This window comes from Sciurus carolinensis, chromosome 5 (genome assembly GCF_902686445.1).
Source record: "Sciurus carolinensis chromosome 5, mSciCar1.2, whole genome shotgun sequence".
Taxonomy (NCBI): domain Eukaryota; kingdom Metazoa; phylum Chordata; class Mammalia; order Rodentia; family Sciuridae; genus Sciurus; species Sciurus carolinensis.
In genome coordinates, this window is record NC_062217.1 from 4,274,714 (window position 1) to 4,294,901 (window position 20,188).

General features: G+C 40.6%; 1 protein-coding gene across 1 annotated transcript in view; it reads right to left on the bottom strand.

The window, feature by feature from the left end:
• Positions 1 to 18,460, bottom strand: part of Tnfsf13b (TNF superfamily member 13b) — a 33,823-nt gene extending 15,363 nt beyond the window's left edge. Inside the window, exons 1-3 of the mRNA XM_047553354.1 lie at positions 17,911 to 18,460; positions 17,747 to 17,834; positions 8,101 to 8,157 (exon numbers count right to left, since the gene is read on the bottom strand). Coding sequence (XP_047409310.1) covers positions 8,101 to 8,157; positions 17,747 to 17,834; positions 17,911 to 18,399 — 634 coding nt within the window. The 5' untranslated portion in view covers positions 18,400 to 18,460. The remainder of the gene's footprint in view (positions 1 to 8,100; positions 8,158 to 17,746; positions 17,835 to 17,910) is intronic.
• Positions 18,461 to 20,188: the final 1,728 nt, after the last annotated feature.

Below are 20,188 nucleotides of genomic sequence, written 5' to 3' on the forward strand. Positions count from 1 at the left end.
GACTTGTCAATAATCCTGGAGGAGGACACTAAGGAGGATGACTTTGGAAAACGCAGGCTTGAAAGGCTATTGAATGTTCTCATAGAATCTGGAGTGCAATGAGCATGTCAGGAGCAGACACATCCTCAAAAGTGAGCTGAGAGGACCCCAGCCTTACCCCTCTGACTGATCTTTGGGCTCTGTGCCAGCAGGGTGTAAAGACCAAGGCAGAACTGCAGGCAACCTGATCAAGACTGCTGAAAGACCCCAGCAGAGACAATCTGCAGAGACCAGGGTGTTTTAATTTTATTTTTAGTTTCTACTGTTTAAGAAAATGTTCATCAGAATTAGGGGTAAAAAGAAGGAAATCTCTATCAAACTGACTGCAAAGGTAAAAGAACAAAGAGTTCCTTGGCCACAAAGGGCAAAGAATAGAGTCTTTGCAAAAATGTTTTTAAAAAGTCACTAAACAAATGAACAACTTCCGTCCACAACAATAAACAATCGAAAACTGCAGATGGAGGGGGTGGTGGTGTCTGATTTCCAGAATTACCACCTTGGATATTCAAACTGATAAATTTTCAACAAGAGTTTAATGCATACAGAGAAACGAGAACATTATGGAGCAATTACAGGAAGAAAAAAGTGACAGAAACAATCCCTGAGAATTCCCACACACTGAACTCTCAAGATGAAGTCTTTAAATCTCTTAAACAGCTAAAGAAAACCATGAATAAAAAACTTAGGAAAATGAGGATAATGATGTATAAATATGGATAATTTTGATTGAAAGGTCAAAAGTATTGAAAGGAGCCAAATAGAAATTTTGGAGCCAAACATAAAATTACTGAAATGAAAACTACCACTAAAGAGGTTAAACCACAGACTTGAGCAGGCAGTGCAGAATCGGCAAAGATGACAGCAGAATTCAAGTTATCCGGTCTGAGAAGCAGAAAGGAAAAGTAACAGAGACTCATGATTACACGAATCCAGGATATGAAATTAATTATAAATTAATTGTTTTCCTACATACCAGTGATGAACAAGTGGAATGTGAAATTTAAAACATAATGCCTTTAACATTAGCACCCCCAAAATGAAATACTTGTGTGTAATATAAAATAAATGTGCAAGATCAGGATAAGTAAATCTATAAAACTAATGAAATAGTCAAAGAGGAGCTAAATGGATAGCTATTCAATGATCATGGATAAGAGGACTCAATATTGTCAAGATGTCAGTTCTTCCCAACATAATCTATAAATTCAACACCATCCCAGTCAAAATTCTAGCTAGATATTTTATGAATATCAACAAACTGAGTCTACAGAATATGTAAAGATGCAAAAGATCCAAAAACACCAATGCAATATTGAAGAAGAAGAGCAAAGTGGAGAATTATACTACCTGACTTTAAGACTTACTGAAAAGCTACAGTAATCAAGAGAGTGTGGTATTAGTGAGAGAACAGACAAACAGATCAGTGGAATACAATAAGAGCCCAAAAATAGTCTCACATAAATTCAACTGACTTTAACAAAGGACAAGGTACTACAATGGAGAAAAAATATCCTTTAAAAAACATAGTCCTGGAACAACTAAACATTCACATGCAAAAAAAAAAAAAAAAAAAACCCAGACTCAAACCTCATCTCTCATAAAAATTAACTCAAATAGACATTATTACCCTATGTACATGTATAACTGCACAAATGGTGTGACTCTGCATCGTACACAGCCAAAGAAAAGAGAAGTTGTGCTCCATTTATGTACAGTGAGTTGAAAAGCATTCTGAAGTTCTGCATAACTAATTAGAACAAATAAAAATAAAAATAATTAACTCAAGATGGATCACAGATCAAAGTGTAAAACACAAAGCTATACAACTCCTAGAATATAACATAAGAAAATCTAGATGACTTTGGGATTGGTGGTGACTTTTCAGTTATGACACCAAAAACACACACCAAAAAGAATTGATAAACTGAATTCATAAATATTAAAATTTTGTGGTCTGCAAAAGATACTATCAAGAAAATTAAAACATGCAACACATAGTGGAGAAAATATTTCCAAAAGATATATCTTACAAAGAACTCTTATCCAAGAAATATGAAGAAGTATTAAAAATCAACCGTAAGAAAGCAAACAACCTGATTTAAAAATGGGCTGAGCCCTTCACAGACACCTCACACAAAAGATATACAGATGGAAAATAATGATATGAAGAGATAATCCATATCATATGTCACCAAAGAAATGAAAATTAAAACAATAATGAGAGAGCATTATACATCTATTAGAACAGCAAACCCCAAAATCCAGCAAGGAACGTTGAGCAATTGGAACTCTCCCTCATAGCTTTGGAAAAGAAAAATGGTGAATCTGTTTTGGAAGATTTTCTTACAAGATTCAACATATTTTTATCATATGATCTAGCAATCACATTCTTAGTATTTAACTAAAGAAGTTGAAAACTTGTGTCCATACAAAGACCTGCACTTCAATGTTGATAACAGCTTTATTAATAATTACCAAACTTGGTACCACCCAAGTAGGTGAATGAATAAACTGCTGTACAGCCTGACAATGAAATATTACCCAGCACCAAAAAAAGAACTGAGTTATCAGGTCATGAAAAGACATGCAGGAAACTTAAATGCACATCACCCAGATAACAAGTGACTCCAAAAATATTTGTACTGCCTCTCCATTTTTCTTTGAAACAAATCTGCTCTAACAATAAAGTATTTAAAAGAAGGAATAAAAATTAACACATCATTCTAAGATACCATTAAGCACACTACCATATGCATTATGGTAGTCACAGAGCAAAAAGAAAAAAAAAAAGGAAATTGAAAAAAAAATGTAGAAATAATGTCTAAATTATTCCCAAATTCAAGCAAAGTCAAAAATCTACACTTGCTAGAAGTTCAATATACTCTAAGTAGGATAAACACAAAGGTATCCACACCAAGGTTCATTATAATCAGGATACTGAAAGACAAAGAAAGGAAGGTACCTTGAAACATCAAAAGAGAAGCAATCTTTCAAGCACAAGTTCAGTAAGATTAACAGCTGAAGTCTCATAAAAAACCATGCGGACCAAAAGCAACAGTACAATGCAGTCACAGTACTGAATGGAGAAATTGTCAGCCTGATGTTCTACATCTGCAAAAATATTCATCAAATGTAAAGGATAAAAATGTTCCTAACTGAATAAAAATATGGTAGTGCATAAGCAGTAGACCTAGCCTACAAAAAATGTGAAACAGAGGATTTCAGATTGAAATAAAAGGATGCTAGTTAGAAATTAGAAGATACATGAAGAAACAAGAACATAAATAAATATAGTGTATGGATAAATATAAAGACCACTGTTATTGTAGTTTTAGTTTGTAACTTCTCATTTCATTTCCTATGTGATTTGAAAGAAAAATGCATAGAACAATAATTATCATTCTATGTTAATAACCACATAATTATAAGCATATATGTTGTGATAACGGTGACATAAGGAAAAGTTAGGTCGTAACCAGTTCAAAGCACATTGTTATAAATTTAGGGGGCTTATTAAAATTGCCAGGGTAAGAATTAAAATAATAACAAAAATACAGGTAAGTTAGGAAGAATATGATGGCATACATGTAAATGTCTATTAAACACAGAAGACAAAATAATAAAGGAACTGAGAAGCAAAACATAAACATAAAATAAACATTATAATGATGGATTACTCTTTCCTTATTAGTAATCACTTTAAATATAAACGGGTTAAGTTTTCCTATTAAAATACAGAGATTGACAAAATGGATTATATTTAAAGAGAAAAGTTTGTGATCCATTAATATGCTGGCTACATGGGAATCACTTTAGATTCCAAGACACAGATAGGTCAAAAAAGTAAACAATGGAAATTGTGCATTTTGCAAATAGCAGCCAAATATTGCTGAGGTAGCTGTACTGATATCAAACAAAATAAAAATTAAAACAAAAATTATTATAAGAGACAAAAGATGCTGAAATAAATATTTTACCCAAATGCCCATAGACTCACTATTCACAATAGTCTAAAGGTGGAATCAACCAAATGTCCATCAATGGACAAATGGACAAATTATGGTTTACATATAATGGAACATTATTCATCCATAGAGATGAACCAAGTATTAATATGTGCTGCAACATGGATAAACCTCAGAACAATCATTCTAAGCAAAAGAAGTCAGATGCAAAAAGGCACATATGACACGATCACATTTATATGAATATTCAGAGGCAGAAAGCAGACTGGGGGCACCGGGAGCTGGGGAGATGGAGAACTGGCAATAACTGCTGATGGATGCAGGGTTTTCTTTGGAACTGACGAAACGGACAGGAGAGAGCAGGGTTGCAAAATTCTGTGAATGTGCTAAACGCTAATGCATGGTGCACCTCGACTTTGTATCATGTGTGTTTCACTTCAGTAGGCAGATGTAGTTATAAATACTAGAGAAAGACAAGCAAACAGTCTACACAGCAAGCAGCCCGTTCAAACCACAAAATACAAATTCTTTGTTAAGATGTAAAACTGCACAATGTATCATAATATTAAATCAAAACAAACTTCCTAAATTAGTGTGAATGTGATTGCATCACCCAGCAGATGAGTGTCACTTTAAGATGAGGTCAAAAAATAAACCCCAGCTCTGTTCCGTGAACACAGGCTCATGTGAAAAAATTTCAGGAAAGTAAAAAAATAAAATTTTGGAGAAAGTCATACTAAGGAAATGTAAATGAAAAAATAAAGTATTTCAAACTCAATATCAAAAAGACATGATGAAACTCAAAACCTGTATAAAATAATCAGCTAGAAGATTGAATGAAAGACAATATCCCTGATTGTAACAGCATCTGAAAGGATAAAATTGACACATAAAACTATGAACAAGATATATGCAACACATAGAAGAAAATTCCAAAACACTGTGAAGGAAACAGGAGAAGACTGAACAAATGTAAAAATAAATCATGTTCTCTGACAGATTTGACTAGGACTCCTGTTATCATGACAGAATATGCCATAATTTAATTTATAAACATAATGGGACTCAACAAAAAAAATTAGAAGACCTTTTCCTTTATAAATAGATAAGCTAATTCTACTGTAAAATGGGGAGTAAGAAGAACATGGTATACTTAACCATAAGGAAAAAATTGACTCACCAGATGGCAATATAAAGTCGGAATAACAAAATTGTATTTTGGGGGTTTTGAATAGACAGATAAATCAATATAATAGAAAAGTAAAATAAGTAATTAAATAAAAGTTGATAAAACCAAATTGACTCAAATATAGGAATTTAAATTAACATTAACATTAATAAGCAATGAACTATTTAACATGAATTGTGGGCACAATGGATAACTGTCTGGGTAAAAAAGTACATTGGTTGCACACCTTAAATTTTATGCCAGGATAAATAGCAAATAGATTAAATACTTCAATGTAAACAATGACAAATAAAGTCATTAGAAGGAACTGGGGAGTCCTTGTGGGTGCCTTTGAAGAGTGGGGAGCCTTTCAAATCACAACTCAAACTCCAGAATCATTAAGAAAACACTGATAAATTCCATACACACACAAAAACATCCACTATATGTTAAAAAAATAGAGGGCAAATGAAATTAAGATAGAGAATGCTTATAATTCACAACTGGAGCAACTACTGTTCAACATGTAAAGAGCTCACAGAAATCAATTTATAAATGACCAGCAGTCCAACAGGGAAATGGAAAGACTATGAACAAGAAACTCACAGGAAAGGAAACTGAAATACAAGTGGAAAATGACAAGAATATAAAGACAGAAATACCCATTGTTCTTAAAGTATACGGAAAGGGGCCTATGAGTTTCAGAGTAAAGGAAATCAAATTAAGAGACACTGATTTTTTTTACCGGAGGTTCTTCTGTTGCCAGTGGTAGCATAACTCTCAGGAACCCTTACAGAACCACTTGAAAATAACTGCAAATTCAAAAGGTATCTCACACATACATAGACTGACACAAGAAAATTGAAGAATGTACAAACTTATTCCTGATGCATAATCACTGCAAAAGATTATCACTATGTCTATTGGTAGGAAACTGAATAAATTATCTTCATACAATGTTAAACTATGCAGCTTTTTCAAACAACAAAGAAAAGTATCTATTGACAAAATAACTGCAATATGCACTGCTAAGTAAAGAAAATTAGTTATAATTTTGTTTTCAAATGCTGTTACAGGTACAGAACATTGTGTTTAGTATAGGGAATGGGGACTCGACCATATTCTAATTTCTTTGTGTTTGCTGACAGTGTTGAAGTCTACACACGAAACAATAAAAGAGGTAAGTGGGAATGGAAGGGAAGACTGAAAAGAGAGCAAGAATTTTCAACTCACACGTCTGTGCTTCTCAATTTATTTGCATCATGTGAATGTGCTATGTATTTGGAAATTAAATTAAAATTCTGAAAAAAGAAACAGGATCTTAGTCTACTCTAGGTAGCTCCCTCTTGCCTTTTGCTATTTTTCCCTCAAAAGTATGGGACGTTGGTGTGGCAGGACTGTGGGCTGAAAACCCTGAAACCGTGGGAGGAAACGAATCTCTCCTCTTTTGAGTTATTTCTCTTTTCCGGAGGTGGGAGGTTATTTTGTCACAAAGATGCAATGCTCAGATAGACTGAGCAACCGCAGGGGATTCAGGAGCACCCATGAGAAGAGCCCCTCTTGAGCCTCCTTGCCTCTGGGATGGGTAACGTGACGTCGTCTGGAGACTCGAGATCCCTCGGAGGGCAGCAACACGATGGTTTATCACCTTTTCCAAGAAGACCCGTGCACCACCAGTGCGGGGCAAACGTCTCCCCGGGCGCAACGCTTGCACAACTGACCCTCCCTCCCATCCGCGGGCTGCGCAAAGGCCCGGCGCGCTGCGGAGGTGCTGGCATCGCAGGGCAGACGCGGGCGGGAAGTTCCGCTCCCCGCAGGGCCGCGCCCAGGACCGCGTGCTGGAGCCCGGGCAGCCGCCGGCTCTCCAGGGAGGCTGCTGCCCTCTGAAGGGCGCAGCTGCGCCTGGGCACAGATGGCGCGCATCGCCCAGGAGCAGCTTAGTTTTGCTTTTTGTTTTTTGGGTTTTTGTTCGGTTTTGGTTTGGTTTTGGTTTTTAGCCAAATGTGTGAAGTAAACTTTTCCAAGAAAAAATTTTTATCGTACCTTTGGTCCTTTGGGTGTTCTTCTGGCTTTATTTAAATTCTCAGGAAACAGGAAATAGTTCATTTTAGTGCAGTACAGTCACAGGAGTGTGTGAAAAAATGAATTACAGAAGTCAAAGTTATTTCAGAGTAGGACTTCTCAGATTCGATGGTTTGTTAATGTGCCTTGTGACTTCCAAAGGGAAAAGTACACGGGATGCTGTGTTCCCAAATTACCGGACAGTAAAACCCCCATTTCAGGGACCACCTCCCTGGATTAGTATTCTGAGTCACACATTTTGGCAGAAGATGCTAAAAGATCATTCTCCATGACCTTGTGTTTGGCCATTATTACAGAAAATACTTCTTTAAAATTAAAGCAAACAGAAACTTCAAGTAAGTGAGAAAGTTTAAAACACTCTATTCCTATGAGAAAATGGCAAACTATCAAGTATTAATTTGACATTAGAGGCCTATCACAAAAATATATTTTATAGACTACATTAATCCTACTTCCATTTCCTTCTATTATGATTTCCACAACCAAGTATAATAGAATTATCATTTGTGAACATGGTCTTCCATCATTATAGAAGCTGACATGGTTTCTAAGTAATGGAAAGTTAAATTTGATTTAGTATGGATTTAGTTTTATTGTATCCTAATAGTTTACAACTTCTAAATATTAGTGCTTCCAAGGCAGTTTCTGTTTACTAGATAATTACTAGTCTAAATATTATTCCCCGTTCACCTTAAATGAATTTAGTTGATTATATTACATCTGAGTAGAAGAAGTTTCAGGTGGTTGGCTGGAGGTGCTGTCGAAATACACTTTTTACACTGGGAACTTTCAGGTGTGACTGTACTGGACTGAGTCACGGCAGACACTACCTCGCTATCCCATTACCTTTGCGTATAGTCGGGGTGTCGCTGTCTGCAATCAGTTGCAAGCAGTCTTGGGTAACTGAAAAGCAAAAGTTCATCATTTAATTACTTGAGTCAGAATGACAAGAGAACTAAGATGACTGAAAATACAAAGTCACAATGGTATCCCAGGAAGCTGTCAAACACACCTTTTACGTTGCATGCCGGATATTAGTCCTAAAGTTACTTTCTGAAATCTGCCCATTTACTTTAATATCTATGCTGGCAATTCATGGCACTTTCAAATGCTCCACACTGTTGAGGCACAGCAAGCATACCACTGTGGAGTTGAATTTAAGTTGCTTTAAAACAACGGCTGCGTAGAAAGCAGATGTGGTCATTTTGTTTTCAAGTCTGCCAAATAAATGAAACAGCTAAACTTATCAGATTAGTTTGAAACAATCATTTGTTGAAACATAAAACACAGTAAATAATGACTCACTGCTACTGGAAATACATTAAGGTTTAGCCTACTCTAAAAATTAGGTATTGTAAACTAAGGTTTAGAAAGTGTAAATGGCTTGTTCAGGACCTCAGAGACAGAAAGTGACCAGACCAGAATTTAAATCCTGCTTGTTTCACTTGGGAGCCAAAGTCAAGTTTCTTTTGGCAAAATTCTTTGGACAGAAGGGAGAAAGGGGAACTTTGTTTAAAAATAAACGTAAGAACTTTGTGAGACTGCGTTGTCAGTAAAGCTCCTGGGGACCACCAATTCACATCCCAAATCACATGTGGACGATTTCCTGTGGTGTTCAGAGCAGTAAATAACGACTGCCTTCAATGAAGAGAAAGGTCTCAGTGAAGCCGAGGAAGACCATGTCCTGCAGGTTGTGTTGTGAGATAAAAGAAAAGCAGTAAGAATTTGTGAAAAACGACCCTAAACCTAAGTTTAAGTCTGCAGGTTTCACTTGAAGAAAATACTAGCTTAGACTTTTTACTCTTTAGCAAAACCTTTACACCTCATAAACACATGCTTGTCCACGTGTGCATTCTCCCAAGTGGACACAGTAGGGAAGCCTGCCTCAGCCTCAAGCGGAGATTTCTAACAGTTGAAACTTGGCATAATGGAGCCCTGATTCTGCCCTACTCTGCTGCCCTTGAAGGAAACTCTTCACGGGTGGTAACGTTAAAAAGTCTGCTGAGGAATTCCCCTCCGTATTTAAAGGTGGAAATATAACATCAAAAATTACAATTTCCTCATACAGATGTGGAACTTCTCCGACCTATTTTTATGCTCATCTGATCATTTTGACTGCAGCCGAGTGTTTTGGTTTCCTCTGTGGACTCCTTTGCTGATCTTGTGGAACAAAGGTGGCCACACCTGTGCCACAGGGACAGTGCACTTCCTGTGGCTGATGCTCATCTGCAACAGTCCTTAGGAGCATCCCAGTGTGCAGCAGAGTTATGATAAGGACAGCTGGAAAGAAGGACAGAACGCAGCGCAGCACATGGCCACTGAGCTCTCGCACGGACGCCTGGGAAGTTGAACGGAAGCCACTCTGCACACACTCTCACTTGTCCAGTAAGTCCTCTTACTCACCATTCCCAGGACATGGCGGCCAGCCAGAGAACACAGAGAGCCCTCTAATCTTTCCTCACCCCAAAGAGAGGAGGATGCTGCTCGCAGGCCGAGGCAAACCTGCCCGGTGCCCCGCCTTCCTTAGCCATGTGCACACATGTACCTCGTGGAGATTAAGTGGAATGGCGTGTGCCTCTCTCCTGGCAGCTCACTGCAGAGCCAACCTCGTCCAGCAGAGGCAGTGGCGGCGGTGATGGTGATGGTATTGCGGCTGCCAGGGCTGCAGCTGAGTAACTGGTACCCCCATGCAGCGCTCCGTGAAAGCACGCAGGCCCAGCGGAGCTGATCAAGGCCAAGGGACACTAGAGTATGATTTCCCTTTCCCCCGCTGTTTCCCAACTTTCAGTGGGAGACTGCCATGTTCTGTGTCCACCCTAAATTCCTGTGCTGACAGCTGATCACAGAATCCAATCTTTTAAGACTCTCAACATAGCTCTGGTCGCACACTGGATTAGCAGGAGGGACTCTGGGGAGGTCTTGAGGGAGAAACCAGCTGACTGGGAAGAAAGAGACCCCATAGAGGCTCTTTCCCCTGCACCCTGCAAGCCCACGCACAGCAAGAAGTTGCCACTGTGCAGCAGGAAGCCCTCATGGAGGACTTCCTAGGCCCCTGGCCTGTGGGTGGAAAAGCCGCCCCCTCTGTGCTACTTTGCTATAGCAGCCCCACCGGACTAACATGCAGACTGGATCTATTTAGTCAGAAAGGAGGTTTACCTAATGAATGGTGATGTGACGCTAGCAGACAGACATGAAAATGTCTTAATCTCCACCGCCCAGCTAGAGCTTAGCCGTGACCTACACATTGAAGAAGAGTGCTTTCTTCTATCATGTCGCAGCAGAAATCTAACTGTTAGAAGAAAAAGTGTTTGGAGAGAAAAGTTTATTTCAGGAACTGCTGTTCAGAAAAGAAAATGACAATTCAAACTGACAGTTCAAGAAGTGCATTGGACTTCGATTCACTGAAGGGAGAGTGTTCATCAGTTGACTTTGTTTCAGGAAAGTCATGTGGATTTTTTTAAGACGACTCTTTCTTTTAGGAAATTTAAAACCTATCATCAGTTGGTCTTCAATTCAGTCTCTTAAGACTCTATCTCCACTCAACTTAGAACTGATCTTACTCTGCAGGTTATCGTTGAGCTAAAGATCTGCCTCACAGGAACCAAGCAATATTACTTTTAGTATCTCCCAATACCATAGATATCTAGCGTGTGCACAGAGCAATTAAGTATGAATTGGTCATTGATGTGTATCCCCTTAGATTTAATTACCCAATATGCATAAAGCCAAGTAGAATATGTAAATTTATAGCCTTCTGCATTATCTCAATTCATTAAGTCAATATTGATAAAATATTTTAACTTATAATGCTAATTTTATGCCTGAGTCATCACCTGTGTTTTGCTAGAATTTCACTGAATTATATGAGGATATTTCAATTTATTAATAACACCCAGGAAGCACTGCACATCAGTAGCTTCCAGGGAAGATCGGAAGCTTCCAGATACCACACATACCAACCCTGGAGTCGTGGGAGTAAAGCTAAAAACTGTCTGTAAAAAGCAACCAGTGGAATCCACAGTCAGCTCGCAGATTCGCAGCTTCCCCTGGGCCACAGTGACATTCCGCCTAAGCTTCCCCAAGTCCTGTTCTTCAGTTTCCCAAGCATGCACACCTCCTGTCCCTTCTCCATTTGCTCTCTTAGTGGATACAGAATGGCTATGAGGGACCCAAGCAGGAACCTCATACACATGCCTGGCTCCTGCCTCCTCAATCATGCAATCAATTAATAATCAAGTTCAACTGGTTTGAAAGTTTGCCTTTCATCCAATTTAGATTGCATCTCTCATTTGACTCTTGCAGTGAATTTCCCGAGCAAGTGGTGGGTTCAAGATAGCAAAGGCAATCCCAATCCCCACCCCACAGAGCTTACGATCCAGTAAAGAAACAGGCATGGCTTGATACTACACAAACAGTGACAGCTGCAGCTGGGCCAGGCGTTTGGTATAGTCAGCAGGGAGAGGGAATAAGACGAGACGGTGAGGGGCCTCATCTGTCATCTCCATTTCCTGACAATTCCTTTGACAATCACATGCAGGACAGAGAAGCGCAAACCAGCAGCAACACTTCAACAGATCAACACTCACTGAAAGACTCCAGTATTCAGAAGAGCAAAGGGTCACGCAGGAGCATCTGCCTGTGCTTTGCGGCTCTGTGCTGAGCTAAGGCCTCCTGTTAGGTTTGCCTGCTCCCTGCTGCCTCACAGCTGCCACAGCTGGGTGTTCTGTGCCCTCGCTGCTGTCCAGGCCAGCTCAGTTCTTCCTGACCTTGGCGAGCCTGCCCTCCAGTCTAAGGTCTCCACCGACAACAGTGCCCTGTGGTCCCCTCACTCACGACCAACAGGACCCACTGACTTTTCTCAGATCTGGAGTCCTACTTGATAATCCCTCATATACAGCTTTTATAATTGAAAAGAATTGTAGTCAGCAGATAATTAATTCCCATGTTAGTTCTATCAATTACTTGGATAACCATGAGTTTTATACTCAGTTTTGAGATATTTTTATCTCCACGTTAGGAAAGCAAAACACATTCCATAGTGTTATCAGAATCAATTGATAGCAGAATTTAGATATGCTTTGTAGTGAATGTAAAGAAATTGTTTATTTCATTGTTACTTTATTATTTTAAATTTTATGCTAAATTTCATTAACTTTATTTAATTCCTTCAACTAATAGTAGCTGGCTGAGAGAAAGGATGGCTTGCTCTGGGTTCCCGTGTTCTCCTGAAGTAAAACAACAGTGCTCAGCAAGTCAGGGTCAGATACACCGTGAGTCTGGCACAGGGTCCGCACGTGGAATGTGCCGTGCTACCGGGGTTCCTCTCTCCTCTTCTCGGCATCCTCTGGAGGGCCTGCATCAGACATTTGCACAAACATTGGGGATCCATCTATCTTGAGAGAATGTTGTCTCTTCTCTAACTCTTCAGAAGCAGGAATGTCCCCAAAAACCCATGATAAAAATGCAGCTGCCCCAAAGCAGTTCTTTTAAGTAGGAGCTGACCTATAACAACAGCAATTAACTATTAAAGCTAATATTGTCCCTTCATGCAAAATTATTAATAAGAACCACTCATCTTTCAACACTATGTATTTATTTTTTTAAATACCTATTCACGTCTGCAAAATAAAAAGAAGCTAAAAACACAGAGAAACAGAGATCTTTCAAGAAGGTAGAAAGACCTCCGCACCTTCCTGACTTAACACAGAAAGGACCTCCTTGTCCATGTCCCTGGTACTCATAACACTGCCCTAACTTTTTTGCTTTTTCAACATATTTTCTGTTCTCTAGTTTACAATTGACTAAATAAAATATGCATGTGATTTATTTTCTCTCTCTCTCTCCACCTCACTGCAATATAAGAATTTGTGGGAGAGACTCAATATCACATTTGGCTGCAGGGAGCAGCTTGTTTCCTGGATCTTCCCTTTCCCAAAACTTCAGGCTTAACAAGAACAGGGTTCAAAGGTTTGGTTATCAGGTCGCTATTTTAAACACTTTTTTGGAAATTGAACAGAAGCCAACTCTTGCAACACTGAAAAAAAAAAACCTCACTAGTGAAGAGGGGAAAAGAGAAATTGCACTTGAGAAAGACTCGTCAAACATCGCCTAAGAGCAGCCAGCGGTTCTAGGAAGAGCGCGTCCTTGCTGGGTAAGAGGCTCCCGCTGGCCTGATTTTGCCAAGTTAGTGATGGGGTTCTAAATTTCATGCTTTCAATATTCATAGTCCAACCTTGCAAGTTGCATCTCAGCCAGAAACACCAGCAAAGCAAAGAATACCACAGACCTGCCGGGTACCTCATCTTCCCTTGAGAATGAGTGGGACTAGGTATTTCAAGAAAGGAGACCCCAAAATAGGACTGATATCTTCACTTTTCACAATTAAAAAAGTTGACCCTAGAGAAATGCTTATGGTACAATATTAGGTGTTAATTTATGTGCACTATACTTGAAATTCTAACTTTAAAAAATGTTAAATGTAATGTATCCTGGATTCATCCTGAAACATTAAAAAAAAATCCATCTGGGATGAATCCCAAACCCCCAATAAGGCCTGGAGTTTAGTTACTAGTGGAGTCCCATGTGGGTGTCTTCCTTGTGCCCTGGGACCACACTCATGCAAGGTGATAATGCTAGGGGAAGATGCCCACTCTGTTCTGTTGTGCAACTTTCCTGTAACTTGAAAATAACTGTGATCTAAAAAGTTGATGTGAACATGGAGAAAAATAAATTTGACCCACCCAAATTTTACAATAATTATTTGGAAGATAAAATATGGGCAATCTTTCCATTGTTGTTTGTAATTCTTTGTTTTTAAATTTCCTATTGACTAACAAGGAAGGAAATGCAAAAGTTACTTAATTTACTGAGCAACAATCTTTTAGTTCAGGAGCAACCTATTTGAAGGAATTCACTTCCTTTATGAACTCTGAAGATGCTTATCTTTAGGATCTTAAAATGAATAAAGTTGCCATTAGGCAAGTATTCAAAACCCAGATCATCGAAACCCCATTTGTACAGAAATTGTATTATGTAACATTTCTGAAGCCAATTGCTTTAATTTTTTTTTGAATTGGGAATATCGCCAAACACAATTATGAGTTTAACAGTGAATTATTGGCTAGGTTGAGCTACTTGGGCAATTTTTTTTTTTAAATTCTGGATTTCCCCGCATTTCTGTTTGTTACACTGTAATCAGAACGATCTTTTGAAGTACAATAAGTTTAATAAAACTTTAATTTGAAACACAGAATAATTGGAAAAAAAAAAACAAAATTCAAGCCAAAATACTAAGCTTTAAAATTAAGTAAAAGCAGTGTTTGCCCTTGGGAGGAACAGGGGACAGGCATGTGGGCTGATGGCCATGTCCATCCCTTTACCTACTGTTTTTGTGAACTTCCAATAGAAATGTCAGTGGTTCTGAAAAAATATATTGACAGTTGATAAATAAGGATGTAAGTGAACACTCAGAAAGTCAAAGGGACAAGCCACACCTAGTGGTAAAGAAATCAGAGCCACTAGAAGGAAACAAGATCAAAAAGGAACATGGACTGAAGCCACATGAATCCTCTCAATTCCAAAACAAGACCACACTGAACAAACAACAAAAAGGTCTCCATATTTCAGACAATTTTCTTGGGCACAGAGCCATTAACCCTGAACTGGTGCTTACTCTGCAAAAGCTTAGTAGATGGAGCAATGCAGGTGAAGTGCACTGTCGAGTGACAGCAGCTTTCACCTGTCACCCAGACTCGTACCTCACACCCTCCACCACGACTCTATGGATGTCAGAACAAGTGGAAGGTAAATCTCAGTAATAGTGACGGAGACAGTAGTGGGCCATGGAAATCGGGTCATCTTGTGTTCACTTTGTGAGTCTTATGTTATTCTTCAAACTTGCTACAAATTGTAAGTTTTTTGGGGAGAAAAAAGCAAAACCACAACATTTTATCAATCTACAGTTTGGAGATGCCAAAAAACACAAGTATGTAAAAATATGAAAATGGGAGGAAATTTTAAAATACAAATATAAGGTATCTTGGCAAAATATGACTCAGGAAGCCATTTATTCTTTTCTTCTTAAATCTATAGAAATGAGTCTATGTCGTCTTTGGAATGGTAAATTTAGAAGCAATGGAATGGTGGCAGAGAAGATAAAAAATGACCGAGGGGGCTGGGGTTGTGGTTCAGTGGTAAAGCTCTTGCCTAGGCTGTGTGAGGCAATGGGTTTGAGTCTCAGCACTACACATAAATAAATAAAGGTCCATTGACAACTAAAAAATATTTTTAAAAAACAATTGAGAAATCCTGACCTTACTAGATATTGAAGCCCATTACAATACAAAATTACTCAACATAGTTTATTTATAGCAGATAAATAGAAAAATAAATCAATGATAAAAAACAAAGTCTCAAATAATTTCAATTATATATGAGGAACTGAATATAATCCCCCCAGTAATTTTCCCAACACAAAGGAGTTAACAAGAAGTATTTAATACATTCAGTTGAGGTAGCAGTCTGAAAGAGAAAAAAGGAGAAGAAAGGAGGAAGTTAATGCCCAGCAAGAGATGATTCACCAAAATAAACACCAGGAGGATTAATGCATTAAAAGCAAACAAAACACTAAACTATGGACAAGTCAAAGTAGCAGGAAATAGAGCAAACCAAGAGATCCATGAACACAAGCACATATAGCTTTAAGATTTTAGAAAAAAACCAAAAAGGAACCAATGACCTTATTAGCACAGATGCAAACTCTTGGTCAAAAGAGCAGAAAAATTCTGTGAAAATATTTACATAGAAGTTTTGATAAATAATGTCTCATTAGAAAGAGTTTATACAAAATCATAAAATATTAGGGCAATGGGAAATTAGAAATAAAAATTAGCAAAAGATCCAGTTAGAAGTCATCAAAATACACATTCATTATTAGTAGTAAATCAGCAAAACGTTAAAATAAATTTGTGACTACTAAATTAGCCAAAATAAATGTTTAAAGACAAAATGCTGTCAAAAACATGGAAAACTGATATAGTACATTCTTGTTTGCATACATTTGTAGCTCACTTTGGAAACACTATGATAATAAGTAGCATGTTCAGTCTGTTTAGCTCAGAAATTCATGATGTGGAAATTGTATTGAATATGTATTCCTCAGAAAGAAAAGATATGCAAAGAAATTTTACATGTTCTATTATAGCAAAAAAATCGAAAATAGTCATGTTAAAATTATACTATTTAATACAGAAGAGAGAATGACTAGAAATGGGTCATATGCTTGTAAAAGGGAAAACAAAAACATCTATCACAGCATTACATGCTGTTATTTCAAATTATGTAGGAAATATAGATGATAAAATACAAAATATAAAAATAATTAAGATATTAAAATAGCGTTTCCTAGCTCTAAAAAAAAGTTTAAACCCAATTGTTTCTGATAACTAGCCCAAAAATGCTAATTAGATACAAAACCAGGATTATATGAGATGAGGAAGAATTTTTTGTAAATATGGCACATAGTTAAAAAAAATAAGTTTCCATCACAGCGCCTCCAGCGCATGTGAAGGTCACCTGTTCCCTCTCTCCCGTGCCTCACGCTTCTCTTCGGACGTAAAGCACACATACCCGCGGACACGTGGTCTGTGGACCCCAGAGAGCTGTGCTTTAGGAAGGTTAGATGAAATTGGGCGCAATGCCTATGCAGGGCCACACCTGCCTGCCTGGCACCTTCCAGATACGTTCCTTCAACACACAAGGGAAGCGATAGCAAGGCTCTGTGAAAGTGTCCTATTAATAAACACACTACCAATACTTTTTACCGTCTTGGAAAAGAAGGAACGAGAATTGTTCACTTGATGCTCCTTCAACCCTGTAAAACTCAATGGAACGCGAGGACTTGGGAGAGGGCAGAAGTCACGAAGAAGCGTGAGTGCCCGCAGGGATCAGCTGGAGAAGTCTGCCTAAGTACGGTGTCTTCAAACTCAGCGTGCGTGTGCGTGCGCGTGTGCGGGTATAAAACCCTTAAAGGACACAGAAAGAAAAGGCACACACACTCGGGGCGCCCAGAAAGCCCCTTCCTGGGTCCCGCGCATGCAACCTAGCGGGCTCTCCGAGACGCAGGTGGACAGTCCGCCTCTGCAGTAACGCGGGGCTCTGTCCGGCGCTCTGCACCGACGGCCAGCCTTCCCCCGGGAGTGCGCCGTGCGCTTGAGAAGAGCCCTGCCTCCCGCTGGCCTTCTGCGCCTCGCCACGCGAATGGAGAAGCGGCCACAGGGAAGGATACTTCGGCCCGCACTGTCCGCCCATTGGAGGACCCGCGGGCTGTGCCGCCTACTGCCGCCCGGGTGCTGGCGCTCTGCGCCCAAGCCCCCTGGCTTGGAGGGCCAGGTTCACGGTCTGTACCTCGGAGGGGCAGAGGCGAGGCCACCTGCGGCGCTGCAGGCGGAGGCTGTTCTGTGCACCTGCGCGCGCAGCCCTGCCCACCACCTACCTGCTTCCTCGGGCCCCTCAGCTGCACGCCTCTTCCTGCCGCCGGGGCTGGACTGGCTTTCCCCCAGAGCTGCCGCTCCAAAGATCCCCTATGAACAGAGAAGCGCGGTTACTGGCCGGGCGGCGGTGCGGGGCTGGGGGCGGCCGTGTGGGCGCAGGACTCACTTTCAGTCCCGCGGGGGCCGAGGCGGCTGCGGCTCGGGCCTGGGGCGGGGCGGCCGGTGGCGCGCGTTGGCCCTGCAGTTCCACGCGGAGGCTCTCCAGGTCCGCTTGTAGGGTGGCCACGCGGTAGAAAGATACCAGCGTGAGGCCGCTGGACAGCAGGGCCAGCAGCAAGGTCACGGCCAGCAGCTTTGCATCTCTGGAGACTCGGACTGAGGGGCTTTCCTCCTGCAGGAGAAGGGGAACACACTCCAGTTTCATTTCTCCCCCTTGCTGGAGGCAAGAAGAAAGGCGTGCCTGCTCCCACTCTGTGGAGTCATCCATTCCCCGACTTGCACTTTGAAGGCTGGGGCCTTTAGAATGAGTGACCACAGAGGACGGATCATTTCCTGTTATCTGTGCGCGTCGAGGTCCCGCATTTACTGCGTGGCAGCCCTGGGCTCTCCCCCTCCGGAGCGCTCTCCTGATTTTCTTCTTTCTCCCCTTGTGCATCTTTGCCCCTCCTGGGCCTTGGCTTTCCTGGCGTTTGCCCTTCTTGGATTGCTCAATCTGTCTTCCTCATTTCACTTTCAGTTTTTGCAAGAATTTTAATGCCATCTCAAAGCACTCATGTCAAGGAGATACGAGCCCCTTAAGCCTACTGAGGAGACTCGGGAGTTGAGAGAAAGCTTAGAGCCAGAGCAAATTTAAGGAGATGGCCCTGAAGCTTTAGGGAAGAATGGGGTCTACTTGGAACCGCGTGAGTTCTAAGGAGAGGGAAAGGGACACTGACAGCTCCTGCTGGTGTAATGAAAATAATTAATGGGAAGGTCGAAGAAGCCAAGTGCTTTTAGCACTGAATTGTATTTAGCTGGAGGGTGATTTATGAACAGTTCCCAAGGAGGAAATAAATGGAGAATCCTTAAAGGAGGCATGGAAGTCCACTGGGGATTGTTCTTGTTATCTTAACGATGCAGTGAAAACAATCTGACTCAGCTTCAAAATAAATTGAGTAGGTAGGGATTTCTTTAAACATGGGGGGTACATTTTCAGGGAAAGATGCATCATTCCTTTCCTTCCCAGACTGGCTGCTAATGAGCCAATTGCACCTCCCCTTTGCTGCTGGGATTTCTGAAGCCTCAGTTCCTGGCTCAGTCTGAGGTTCCCTGGAGGAGACTTAGTTTTATCTATAGCTCCAAGCTCCTCAACGCCCAAGTCATCAATCTACAATTCCCACTTGACCCTGCCTGTCCAACAGGTATGGACATATAATGTCCCAAATCAACCCGATCACTTCATCTGGAAGTGACTTAGTGTGCTGCAGGAAATATTCCCTCAATTGGATCCTGCCTGGTCTTGATGTCAGATTCCTGCACCAGCACCAGTTTCTGATTGTTTAGATACCAGCATCTAAATGTTGATTCATCGTGCAACAAAGTTACTGAGCACTTAGCAAGTCTGGGTGGCACTCTCCCCATGTGCCCAGAGTACTGAGCAGTAGCTTTGTCTCACAGCCACCTCTTCTTCCAATCTTAATAAGGTCACAGCCATGAAAGAGCATAGAGGCAAGGACTCTAGAGGTGAGCTTCTACCCCTCACCCTCCTTAGGCAATTCGTGGAAGGTCTGAGCAATTTAGTTTCCTACTCTGTAAAATGGAATGATAATAGGAACTGTCCTGAGGTGTGGAACAGGCTTATAGGAAGGTGCTAACAAACTACATTGAAAATATAACTGTTTTTTCATTCACTACCATTCATTATATTCAAAGGACAAATGAAATATTCTCACCATTATAGTGCTGCAAGAGGTGTTTTTGTACAATTGCTCCTGTAACATCTGTAGAAATTTATCCAGCAAGCACCTGCCGGGAATAGGTACATCTTCACTTTCACCTGGTGACACCCAGTACCCTCTGATATGTTCCATTTCCTCATTCTCTCACCATCCAGCGAGGTCATCAGGCCGTCCCTTTTACCCATTGGGATTGTCATGTTTTTCCCTCTGCTTCTTAGATGACTTGGCTATAAAGCCCACAGTGAATGTGTCCCATCCCACAGGCAGACACAAAGTGGCCCGAGTCAAGTCAGGGTCACTTGGCCGGGAGTGTGTGGGCTTGGCATGCTGCAGGGCATGCTGCCGTCACCCAGACCTGCCTGGCCCTGATGGCTCATGCCTGGACCAGCCCCAGTCTCCATTCCCCGAAGCAAGCTGCTCTCTAATTTCTCGGGTGGGAGCCTTGTTTTATAATACGCGTGTAAGACGTTCTGTGTCAGACAGCACACAACACAGTTCTGTCGCAGT